Source organism: Nannospalax galili, unplaced genomic scaffold, assembly GCF_000622305.1.
Source record: "Nannospalax galili isolate Female #2095 unplaced genomic scaffold, S.galili_v1.0 scaffold423, whole genome shotgun sequence".
NCBI classification, from domain to species: domain Eukaryota; kingdom Metazoa; phylum Chordata; class Mammalia; order Rodentia; family Spalacidae; genus Nannospalax; species Nannospalax galili.
In genome coordinates, this window is record NW_008350949.1 from 568,800 (window position 1) to 581,774 (window position 12,975).

At 40.8% G+C, this 12,975-nt stretch overlaps 1 protein-coding gene across 9 annotated transcripts in view; it reads right to left on the reverse strand.

The window, feature by feature from the left end:
• Hps3 (HPS3 biogenesis of lysosomal organelles complex 2 subunit 1) overlaps positions 1-12,975 on the reverse strand; it is a 43,707-nt gene that overhangs the window by 24,875 nt on the left and 5,857 nt on the right. For 7 of the 9 annotated variants that reach the window (XR_607775.3, XR_607774.3, XR_003846222.1 and 4 more), the window contains exons 2-6: positions 10,724-11,215; positions 9,823-9,994; positions 9,641-9,726; positions 5,572-5,761; positions 958-1,039 (exon numbers count right to left, since the gene is read on the reverse strand). Coding sequence is in view for 5 of the 9 variants with exons in the window: in XM_008848036.3 (XP_008846258.1) it covers positions 958-1,039; positions 5,572-5,761; positions 9,641-9,726; positions 9,823-9,994; positions 10,724-11,215 (1,022 nt within the window). In the remaining 4 variants the exon portion in view is untranslated. Of the gene's footprint in view, positions 1-957; positions 1,040-5,571; positions 5,762-9,640; positions 9,727-9,822; positions 9,995-10,723; positions 11,216-12,975 lie in introns of those variants that run through there. The other 2 variants (XM_008848040.3, XM_008848037.3) reach the window with 2 other exon arrangements.

Below are 12,975 nucleotides of genomic sequence, written 5' to 3' on the forward strand. Positions count from 1 at the left end.
AACTCTCTAGCCCTGTAAAGTAACATTTTAAAAATAGGATCTCATAATTTGGGAGTTTCTTGTTAGCATGCAGATTCATTACAAATATTCGTTCAACTAGCTTTTACTTCAGAAGTGAATAGCACAGATAATATTATGTAAATGATAATTATATTTCTGAGAAAAGAAATTCAAGGCCAGATGAAAATCATAAACTTGCCTACACTTATTTGTAGTCAAAGCTTATCTGGCAATAAGCATATTCTCACTAAAAATGAGGCTGTTGATCGAGCATATCCAATAACTCTTATTAACTGTAGAAAATTGTCAAAGGCTTGAAAAATCATGAAAGAATTATGTTTTGGTAATAATATAAAGAAATCCTTTTAATGCATTGTATTCAATTGTACAGTACTGAGTATATTGATATCTGCACTATTTTAAAAGTTCTGTACAATCGCCATTAATATTTCCTTAAAAATTAAGATTCTAGAACCAGGAATGGTGACTTACACCTGTGATCCCAGCACTTGGAAGACTGATGCAGGAGGATAACCCCAAGTTGGAGGCTAGCCTGGGCTATATAGTGAGTTCCAGGCCAGCCTGGGCTATTTTGTGAGACCCCCTATCTCAAACAAACAAACAAACAAGCCAGGTAAGTAGTAATATAATATAGTTATGAACTTCCCTCCAAATTACACCATACCTATTACTCCCCAGACTTTATTTAAAAAAAAAAACTATGCAATATATTAATTCTCAGTGAAATGTTTTTGAAACAATCTAAAAAACTGTCAAACAAACCACAAGTCACAAATGCTTACTAGTTTACATCCAAAATTTCTAATGTAATGAAGAAGACAACCTTAGGCCTTTAGCCCTTGGCAAGCTCAGAACTCAGAGTGAGTGTACAAGCATTCATGTGTTCCCACTCCCTTTTGAGCTCAAGGTTTCACTGTCATCAAAAGCCAATCTAACCTTCAGGGTGGTATCCATGTACCGGTCCTCCTCACGAGCTACTGCAGCACTGCACCGCACCGTGAAACACTGCAGGTTGTGGCTAAGGAAGAAGAGAGAGGCCACTGAGCAAAGTGGAGGCCAAGAACCAGTGTATCCAATCACAGTGGGGGAGATGGGGTTCCCCAGGCAAACAGAGCCACAGGGAGGGTAGAAGACAGATACTAGCATTTGTTTTATGATGATGAGCCCCCAGTTCATCCCCACTGAATCAAAAGCTCAAGAGACTGAAGCTATGTGTACCCCACAGATAAGAACCACAAATTGGAATCAATCAGTGTCCTCGTTTTAGAGACTACGTGGTGCCCCAGGATCTGCATGCAGTATGGATGGGTGGCTATAAAGTCAAACTTAGAGCCTGCTTCTTGACTATTGCCTACTCTACCTGTCTCAGAATGAAATTCAGCCTGCATTACGCTGTGCAGCTACACAAAACATACATCAGTGGTAGAAAAAAAAACGAGAGGCCGAGGGCTTTTCAGAAGTGTCTCATCCAGCTTGAAGACCAGAACATCTGCATTACACTGTGCAGCTACACAAAACATACATCAGTGGTAGAAAAAAAAAAAAGAGAGGCCGAGGGCTTTTCAGAAGTGTCTCATCCAGCTTGAAGACCAGAACATGAAGGATTCATGTTGGCCAAGGCCTCTCTAGAGAGAAGAAGTAATTAGATCCAGCTTCCTGGCTCCTCACTCTCCTCTACCTTCTTCCACAACCCCAGGCTCCTTCTACAACCCCAGGCTCCTTTTGCAGAGTAAGTAGACCAAAGAGCACAAAGACACCTGGCTGTCATCTGCTGTGGTTATCTACATGAATACCAATAATGATAGAAAAAGTCATTTATTTAGAAATCACTACCAAATTCATTCTGTAAAAAACAAACTAGAAACTAGGAGGAGTTGACATGAGCCTTTAAACTTTAAATAAATAGTAAGTACTAAAGCAAATCTGACAGCAACATTAAAGTAGAAATCACGCTTCTTCTACAAGAAAGGCATCCGGACACCTTCACGGTGGAGGGACCATGTACCTCGTAGGAAAGGGCAGTGGCCAGGACTCTCCCAAGCTCTCAGTGCTGCCACATCCACCTCAGTCCGCTACTGTCCATGCCCACAGCTATGGGAAATAGTCTCCGAAGCTATCCCACAAACTGGGATACCAGCACAACCATTTACTAATCTGCAGTAGAGTGAGCACCTTGGGAAGTGATCTGAGACTGAGGATGAGGAGCAAACAGCACCTGCAGTGGAACCAGAATGACAGTGGGGAACAGCTGAGACCACAGGGGTCAGCAACCATCAGCTTCTGGAGCCCAAATGGCAGAAGCGTCTGACTAGCTTCCTCCATCAGTGACCAGCCTGTTGGCTACTATCAGAATACTAAGCAGAATATAAAAGGATTTTTTTAAATGTGCAAGATATCCAAGCTCTGCTGCCAAGAAAACAAGATCCTGGTAGAGCAGAGTATGATCCATTCTACAAGAAACAACTCATAAAAGAGTATATGCACCACACGGCAGCTAACAACTGTCCTAACTCCAGTTCCAGGGGATCTGACAGCCTCTCCTGTCCTCACATCTAGGCATTGCACTTACCTACATGCAAGCAATACATGCATACACATAAAATTAAAATAATAAAGAAAATATTGAAAAAAAGCCAACAAGGTCAGATGAATATATAATAACTGTTGATCTAACTGTGGGGCGTAGGGTTATGAGGGACTTTCTGATTTCCATATTTCTGTAAGGTTGGCATTTTACAAGATTTTATATTGTTCCTTGATTCTTTAAGAAAAAAAACCTATTGTCGTGTGTGTGTGTGTGTGTGTGTGTGTGTGTACACCAATCTTGAAGAAATCTTCCAAGACAATCTTCAGGGACAAATATGTATCTGATGGGAAAAAACTTAAATACCTAAAAATTAGTTCAGTAATAGAGGGTTTAATAGGTGTGGGGATCTTAAGAATCTCAATTCACATATTAACAACTACTTTTCAGTGAGCCATACCTCAGGAAAGGATTAGCTGAGGAAGGAAGACTCCCCAGGGATGTGGGGTGCCATCCCATGGGCTGGGGGCCCACACAGAACGAAAGGGTAAGAAGGAGAAAGGGCAGCTCAGCACCGGGGCTCCTTTTCCTCCACTTCCTATCAGCCAGGGTGTAAACTGCTCTGCTGGGCTGTCCACTCCTCACCAAATGGACTGACATCTTTGAAATCATGAGCTTAAATCCATCCTTTCCTTAAGTTATTTCTGTCAGGCATTTTGACATAGTGATAACATGAATAGTAATACAGGGTACAAATCTAGAAGCTATACTCACTAAAGTCTCAGTGTATATAATCTGTCCAGGTGTATAATCAGATGGAGAAAAAACAAGTCTTTTGCATTTGAGGACAGAAATTCCACTTTTATTCCTTCCTTCTCTCCTCTTCCCTGGTTTCTGAGATGCGATAGCACATCTTTGTTGTCCTTATCTTGCTTTCAAATATGACCTTTACCAGAGTTGAGTTCTCCAATGACTTTCCCCTGTCTATGACTACCTTGAGAATCCACTTCTTTTTGAAGTAATAAATATCTGAACTTTCTTCTCTCTCCTTCTCTAGAGTCTTACTTCGCACTCTCTCTTAATAGTCTAGAAGGATCTCAAACTCAGCTGTCTAAAGCAAACTGCTCTTGTGTCCCACATTACACTAGCCTCCACTATTTCAAAAAATCACCTTCAAGCCAAGCATGGTGGCACAAACTAGTAATCCCAGAAAGCAGGAAGCTGAGGTACGGGGATTTCCATGAGTTTAAGGCCAGTCTGGGCTACTGAATGCCAGGCCAATCAGGGTGACATAGAAAAAGCCCATCTAAAAAATAAATAAATAAAATTTAAAAATATACATCGACAGACAGACAGACAGACAATAAAGCTCAAAACCCTGACAAGATATTTCACTCTTTTCCCCTCTTCATTATTCTATCTGACCCGAAGAACTCTGGCAAAGTTGTTCCCATCCCCCCTTGCTGCTGCCCTGCTTGGATGCCATCCTTTAAGACGCTTTCCAAACCATTCCAATAGCCATAGTAACTGATGCTGAATCCATCCCCCAAACAGTCACCATTAAGCGTTCCTAAGGCAGGTACTCTGATGACATCATTTTCTTAAAAAAAAAAAAAAAAAAAAAGCTGGCGCTCCACTGCTATGCCCACCATTTGATTTTCAGCCTCCTCACATTTAACGACTACCACCACACAGGAATTTAGGCAGTGGGCAGATGAGTTACCTCCACTCTTCTCACTTAGGAATAAACACACTCCTACTGGTAGCATCTCTCCTTCCATGAGAGAACAGGGAGAGGGGAGCGGCCCACTAGAAGTGCGAGGCAGAATCCCCACGTGGGCTCTCTACAGTTTAATATAGACACCAGTATATGCTGGAAATTCTGATACAACCACTGAATTAAAACAAAACCAAAGCACTGTTATGTGCAAATAACTTTTGAACATTTCCAAAAAACTGGATTATAGCCTTTGCTTATAGTCTTCCCTCTCCCAATAACTCTCTTCTCTCTGTCCATCAAAATGCTAACTACCTTCCAGACCTAGCTTCAAACACAACCAGTTATCTGAAACTTTCCCACATGATCCTGCCAGAAGTAACTTTCCTCTTCCAAGGCATATTGTACAATCATGACTTAAGAATTTCCTCAAATTTCTTAGTATGTGCCTTGTTTTTTGTTTTGTTTTGTTTTGTTTTTCTTGGTCTTTTGAGACAGGGTCTCCCTGTACCCCTAGATGTCCTGGAATTCACAGAGATCCGCCTGCCTCTTTCTCCTGAATGCTGGAACTAAAGGTGTGTGCCACCACGCCCAGCTATGAGCATGCCTTTTTTATGTGTCTCTGGACTTCTCTTACACAGTTGCTTTGGGAAGTAGAGGGTGTATTTTATTCATGGTTGCTTGGTCAAAGGGTCCAAGGCAGTCCCTTGAATATAATCTAAACTCAAAAAACAGGAAACAGAACTAAAAATATCACTTACCACTGAGATAAAATGACATCAAACTCCTATTTAAGAAAGCAGTTTATATTCTAGCATGCTAGGGCAGGACCACCCTAAAGACAACTGCTACCAACTAGTCACATGATGGCCAACCTTAACCTCCCTGTGGCTGCTTCCCGTCTTTAGGAATCAGGGAGTACAATCACCTTTCTGGCTGTTTTAGAGTTCTAAACCATCACAAAATAACTCAGTTCACACTGAAAGAATAGGACAGCAGTGAGTAGAGGAAATCCAAAAGGAATCTAAAGAGATGTTTGACTGGTTCCCACTCATGGTAATTCTCCATGAAATGCTCCATTCAGAACTTCAGAGTCTACAAGGACTCCCATTCAGTCTAGGCAAAACAGGGACAAAGCCAGTTAACACTGACAGGCATGATCCAGTTAAAGACAGATTTGACCAGACAGGCATCACTCGTGAATTTATAGTGCTCTATCCTCATCATAAGTTCTCGGTTAAAGATTTTTAGCAGCACCTTGACATTGTAGAAAAGTGACTCAAAGACCAATAAGAAACTCTAACAGTACCTTGTAATTACATGCAAAAATTGTGGTGTGAGCACTGCTTGCTGCGACTTCTCAGGATACTGGTAGACTGACATTAATTCAACAGATTTCACAACCATGTACAGATACCCAACATGGGGTAGCGAGAAGAAACAGAAGAGACTCAGCAGCTCTTTTTCCTGAGACGAATTCTTCCCATCAGAAGGAAAACCTGCATTTAAAAAATGAAAGCAATAAATATCATGAAGCTGGTAAATAAAAGGAGAGGAACGGTATCTTTTAAAAATTTGTTCTATTTTTATTTTATGTATAAGAACGCTTTCATGTAAGTGAAACACATGCATGCAATGCCTGTGGAGGCCAAAAAGGGCGCAAGATCTCCTGGAACCGGAGTTAAGGATGGGTGTTGATCACCATGTGGGTGCTGGGAACTGAACTCAGGTCCTCTGCAAGAAGGAACAGCAAGTGCTCTTAATGCTGAGCTGTCTGTCCAACCCCAGAACCAGTATCTTGACTGTGCAGACTGTATCAGTGGGAAACCAAAGGGAAGCTTGCTAAGGGGAAGTTGCTCTGTGTGGAAACACAGTGGTAAGAAATGCAAGAGGGTGACATAGTTAGAACAGCAACATTCTGGAACACTGAGTAAGTGAACAGGACTAAGTCATGATCATCAATGGCTGTAAATATCACAGAGTCCACCATATACAACAGGCCTTCCACCACAGCAACACTACTTATGCAACAAACAATCATAATTCTGATCAAGCCTGAGTCTCTATCAACACTACGAATAAAAACATAATGTAACCCACATCCATGATTTAAAGTTTTCTAGTATATTTTAGAAAGTAGAAAGAAGCATGATGAAATTTTAATAATATTGCATAGTAATCTAACACATCTAAAACACTGCCATTTCAACAAGCAATGGCAACAAAACTAGGCTTTTATATTTCAGTACCAAACTCCAAATCTAGTGTGTACTTTATAAACATGTGGCTAGCATCACACTAAACAGCACAAACTGACACCTGATTACAAACTGATGTAGAAATGCAGTGACACAGGAGCCTGTTCAATGGCACTGGGGGCAGTCAGCGGGCACAATTCAGATGGTGAGAAGGTTTACAGGAAGTGTCTAATTTTTTGCTACATAAATTGCAAGACAGACAGACAGAGAAAGAGAGAGAATCCCATATAAGGAACCGAAATCAACTGTGATACATCAAATAAATGAACTGTAGGAAAATCATCAGGAAAATCTGAACAATGAAAAGATATCTGATGATTCACGAAATTCTTACATAAGAAAGTACTTTGAATTTGTTGAAGTAAAAGAATCTTTTCTGTTTAAGGGAATATGTTGAAAAATATCGATGGATAAATAATATAAACGTTAATATATTCACCGAAATAACCTGGCACTAAGCATGACACTGTCATGCTGAAACTGTACCATGGGAACACAGGGGTTTGTTGTGCTATTATCTCACATCTAAATGTGTTTAAAATTTTCATAACCAAGACTTTTTTAAAAAATGTCTTCCTTGGGCTGGAGAGATGGCTCAGCAGTTAAGAGCACTGGCTGCTCTTGCAGAGGACCCAGTCCTGGGTCCGACATGGTGGCTAACAACCATCTGTAACTCCAATTCCAGGATAGCCGACGCCCTCTGCTGACCTCTGTGGGCACCGCATGACATGGGTGCACTTACAGGCAATACACTCATACACACAAAATACAAATAAATAAGCAAATAAAAAGTCTTCCTCCTCCTTCCAAGGTACCCATTGGCACCAGACGTCAAATTCTGTATTCTCTACCAACTAGCTCCATGACAACTCCATTTCGCCCCCTCCCTCTTCTTTCCCGCTCACACCAAACGGAACTGCTCACTAATCTCCAAATACAGTATCATTTTAGTTTGCATATGTTGGTTCCCTTATTACTATCTTACCAAATTCATCATCTTCTAAAAAAATCTACTCATCCCTTGGGGCCCGGCTCAACTGTCTACCACCCACCCATTCATTTGTCTATTCAATGTCTTTCCACTAGGTCCCTGTTACAGCGCTCTTTGTTATTCTAGGTTTTAGGGAGATATCAATGCACAGAACAGGGTGGCTTCTTTCACAGAGCCCTCAGTCTAGTGATGGCAACTGGGATGGAGAATAAACACATAAACTCTGCAGTGGAGAAGGGTTATTTTAAGTTGAGAACTTGGAACTGGAGGGTGGTGCAGCAGTTAACAGCACTCGCAGCTCTTCCAGAGGACCTGAGTTCAGTTCCCAGAACTCAAGTCAGAAGGCTTGTAACCACTTGTAACTCCAGCTCCAGGGGATCCAACACCCTATTCTGGCCTAGGAGAGCACCACATATGCACACACACACACACACACACACAATTAAAAATAAAAATAAATCAGATTGAGAGAGCCAGGGAGGTCCTCCGCGGTAAGGTGGCCTCTGAGCTGTGCACTGAATAATGTGCACACACCACACACGCAGGATCTGAAGAAAGTACATTCTAGGCCTAGGGAGAGGAGAGACTAGGTGTTCCGCCAAACTCTACTTGGCACATCTGAAGACAGAAAGGCACTGTGGATGGAGACTAGTAAGCTGACACAGGCTGAGACAAGATGAGTTCAGAGCTGGGTTACAGTGGACATGGAATGGATTGGGGCTTTTAGTTTCAAGCGCTATGGGAAGTTCACTGGATGAGAGAATGCGACTGGCCACTCGCCTGCGTGTTCTCCAGCCTTGTATCACATCCCCGCTCCCTTGCTTTGTGCTCCCTGGTCTTAGCTCTTTCAGTTCCTCAAGTATCACTTCTCTGCCCATGACTGAGCCTTGCTGCTCTGGAGCACTCCCTTCCCTCCCCTGAACCAGTCTCAACTCCAATCAGCTCAATTCGTCCTGCACATCTGTTCTCAGGAAGCCTTCCTAGACCCCACAGAAAGTCAGGGTCTTTTGCTGCAGTCTCTGATACTGGGTTCCTCTTCTATAGAGCACTCATTTAAGTATGCAATTCTGGGAATATTTGATTAGTAGCTGCTTCCCTCAATGACGTCTAGCTTTGAACGTGCAAGTGTGTTGCCCACTTTGCTCACTGAGGGTCCCTCTGGTATTTCAGCACAGGAAGCTCAACAACGGTACCTACTGAATAAGTGTTTACTAAAAAAAAAAGTCATAAAGACACTGGATTACAACAATGTTTATAACTTTTTCCAGACACTGTCTAATAAACAGACCATGAGCGGTACAGAGCTTACTATGCTACTGAATAAGTGTTTACTAAAAAAAAAGTCATAAAGACACTGGATTACAACAATGTTTATAACCTTTTCCAGACACTGTCTAATAAACAGACCATGAGCGGTACAGAGCTTACTATGGCCTCTCAATCTTAGTGCCCATTAGATTCCTGGTGAGCATTTAAAATTGTTGATGCCAAAGTCTAAAACTGACCAGTTAAGTCAGAGTCTCCAGGACCAGCTTTCTTTTTTCTTTCTTTCTTTCTCATTCATTCATTCCTTCATTCTTTTTTTTTTTTTTTTTTTTGACATGGCCTCATGTAGCCCATACTGGTTGAGCTCACTGTGTAGCCAGAGGATGGCCCTGAACTTCTGATCCTCCTGTCTTCACCTCCCAAGTAGTAGGATTATTTGCATGCATCACCATGCCCAGTTTATTCAGTGCTAAGGATCAAACCGAGGGCTTTGTTCATGTTGTTTATAAATGCAATATGCAACAGGGTTGAAAACTAGTGCTCTAAATGAATTTCCATCCAGACCCTATTTTTCCACCTTCCCCACAGGTCATCCTAAGAAACTGTCAAATATTTGGCTGGAACCCAGATAAACCTCAGCTCTAATGGGACTCAGATTCCCTTTTCTGGGCCTACAGACCATTTCAAAAAAGGAAACAAGTTCTGTGGGTCATACCCTCCCAATGGCTTCACTTCTCCTACTCGACATGACCTTCCTTCCCACCGGAAGACTCAGAGGAAGAACCAAACCTAGTGCCCACATACTGGTCTTCCCTCCGGCCCAGAGCTTTGTCACTCATGTACTGTGGCACCGCCATGCTTACCTGTTTGGTAAATGGGAAGTAGCTGGAGGGAATGTAATTTGATGTTAGAAGACAAAACATAGGATGAGATATCAGGAGCGAAACGTCTGTGGGTTTAAAAAGAGAGGGGGAAAATCTAATTTCCATATACTTTAGGCAGGTATATAAATATTAAACTCTAGTGAATAAAAATGCTCTCATACCTATAAAGCAGGTGTTGAATATGTAAATATTTTAGTTTTTCATCTGCTAATCCTGTAGACTCCAGTTTAACAGACACTCCAGACTGTTCACTTTTTTCACCAAGGAGTTCCATGGGTTTGGGGCAGATAACAAAATCATCTGACTCAAGCTGTGAAATTTCATTATGGATATCTTAAAAAAGAAAATTTAAGAGTTTACCAACACTAAGTACTATCATCTGCCTGAATGAAAATTAGACATGGTGTTATCCCATGTCATTCAAATAGTAAATATGAGATCAAAGATTAGAAACTCATCTAGGCCAGGCACTGAGGCACAGACCTATAACACTAGCACTCAGGAGGCTCAGACAGGAAGATCACAAGCCTGAATTTAGTGAGTGTCCTCAGCAGACTGGCTACACAGTGAGACCCTGTCTCAAAAACACAAAACAAAACCAAATGAAAAAAACACCTTTTTTTTAGAAACCTGTCATCTGCTATACTGACAAATATATGCAGAAACGTATTGACACACTGCAGAGTAAGATATGAACAGTCATATCAGAAACACAAATTCAACATAATAGGAATAACGATCTAAAAGTGTGGCCTGACACCATATATACTAGGGTTCTTTAAAGATTTTCAGAGATAGGGGCTGGAGACATGGCTCAGTGGTTAAGAGCACTGGACCCAGGTTCGCTTCCCAACACCCATTTAACAGCTAACAACCATCCGTTACTTTAGTTCCAGGGGATCCAATGTCCTCTTCTGACCCCTTTGGGCACTACACGGCACAGGCACACTTACATACTTGTAGGCAATACACTCATACACATAAAATAAAAGATTTTTAAAAAGATTTTCAGAGATGACAGTTTCTCTGTGGTTAAAAAAGAAAATTAAATTCATCATTTACCTTCTGTCTGTTTCAAAGGGTTGCTGGTTTCCTGTAGATGATGGTCAATTCTCTCTCCATTTGTAAGGTCTGATGCCAGTTTAAAGATTAAGACTTCTAAGTCTGACATGACAGCGACATATCCAACACAAAAAGAAATTTCGATGGGAGTGATATTATCTATGTGTATAATTAAAGAACGTTCAAAGTCCAATACTGAGAATTGCTCATTAATGACCAAATACTTCAAAGTAAATAACACTAACTTATTCCTGCAGCCAACAAGGAGATCTCCTTTCACAGGACAACATGCAATGCTCAAAGGAGCCTCGGACAGTGGCATTTCAATAATAGACATCTGGTCTCGGAAGCTCTCGCTGAAGGGTGCCTCCACATTGTGCCCAACCATGCGGATACACACTCGGGAGTTCTCAGTCCTTTTTCTTTTCCAGTTCACATAAGCACGGAGGGATGTAGTTTTGTTTTTCTCCTCAATTGCTACCAAATAGTCTCCTGAAATAGGAAGGAAGATATTTGGAATTAGAAACCCAACCATTTACTTTGCTGCCACTAAACGGAATACATGGATCTCGGATCCAAAGAACGAACAAAGCAAAACTCTAAGTAACAGAATCTTAGGTACACTTTTAAGTTACATTAGCCACCGAGGTTCTGAAATGAATCTCTTCCCATTTCAGTCTTGTTACTCATACAGCACAGAAGAATTTTTCATTTTGCTCCCTCTATTAATTCTGTTTATCATGGTTGAAAATTTACAACCTCAACAAAGCTCTACTGACATGAAGTTTCAGTAGTATCAGTGTTAGTGTGACTTACTGAAACTCATTATAAATTAATGAGCTCTGAGTTTAATAGAATTTACACCTGGCATTTCCTTCCCTTCCTACAGAAGTTACAACTCCGCAAAATAGGATAAAACTAGAAATATTAAATAAAACATAATTCAAGTTAATTTTCTTTTAGGTATTGATTATGTGAGATTGTTTTAACTATAAAAGCAACACTTATTGGAGAAATCAAAATGGTAAGTACAGAATGGATCCCCCCCTTTAGACTCAACATTAAGGATTAATAATGTTCACTTGTAGTCTGGGGTACACCAAACTACATTTTCTCCCATATAAATATGGGCCACAGAACAGTATTTTTTATACCACATGAAATATATTTAACAATCTATACTTTTTAAATTCCTTTTTAAAAAATATTTTATTATTTTTATTTTATGTGTATACATGTATTGTCTGCGTGCAGGTAAGTGCATCTGTGTCATGCAATGGCCACAGAGGACAGAAGAGGCTGTTGGATCCCCTGGAATTGGAGCTATGGGCAGCTGTTAGCTGGCATGTGGGTGCTGGGACTTGAACCCGGGTCTTCTGGGTCCAGCCCCACTTTTTAAATTCTTATTTAATTTTATAATATCTGACATTTGTTGAAACAATTTGTTAAACTACAGCAATTGTTGTTACGCCTATTTTACAAATGAAAGCCGAGTGCACAGGTCAGCAACTTCCTTGTGGAGAAAATATCTTATTGACTATGCAGCATAAACATAAAATAAATAGCGGAATCAGGGCTGGAGAGATGGCTCAGAAGCTAAGAGCACTGGCTGCTCTTGCAGAGGACCCCGGTTCAATTCCCAGCACCCACATGGTGGCTAACAACTGTCCTAAATACAGTTCCAGGGGATCCAACACCCTCTTCTGTCCTCTGCTGGCATTGCATGACACGGATGCACTTACATACATGCAAGCAATACACTCATACACACAAAATAAAAAATAATAAAATATTGAAAAATAACAGTAATGGCCATACTAGTAGGTATAACTTGGTCTTTCACTGTGGCTTTAATTGGCATTTTCCCAATGGCTAGTGATGTGGAATATCTTTTCATGTGCTTTTGGACATTTACATGTTTTCTTTAGAGAAATACCTGTTCATGTCCTTGCCTGTATATATATTGCTGCAGATCAAACCCAGGCTCCACATGTACTAGGCAAGCACTCTGCCTCTAGCTAAACCCCAGCTCTGTTTGCTCATTTTAAAAATCAAAATGCTTTTCTTAACACTGAGTTATTGTTCACTACATATTTTAGATACTAGTCCTTTATCAAATATATGACTTACAAATTTTTCTTCAGTCCTGTGGACTGCCTTTTCAATCTGTTGGGAAGTTGTTTTTTAGTATTTTATTTTTTAATTTTATGTGTATGAGTGTGTTGCCTGCATGTATGTGAATGCACCCGTGT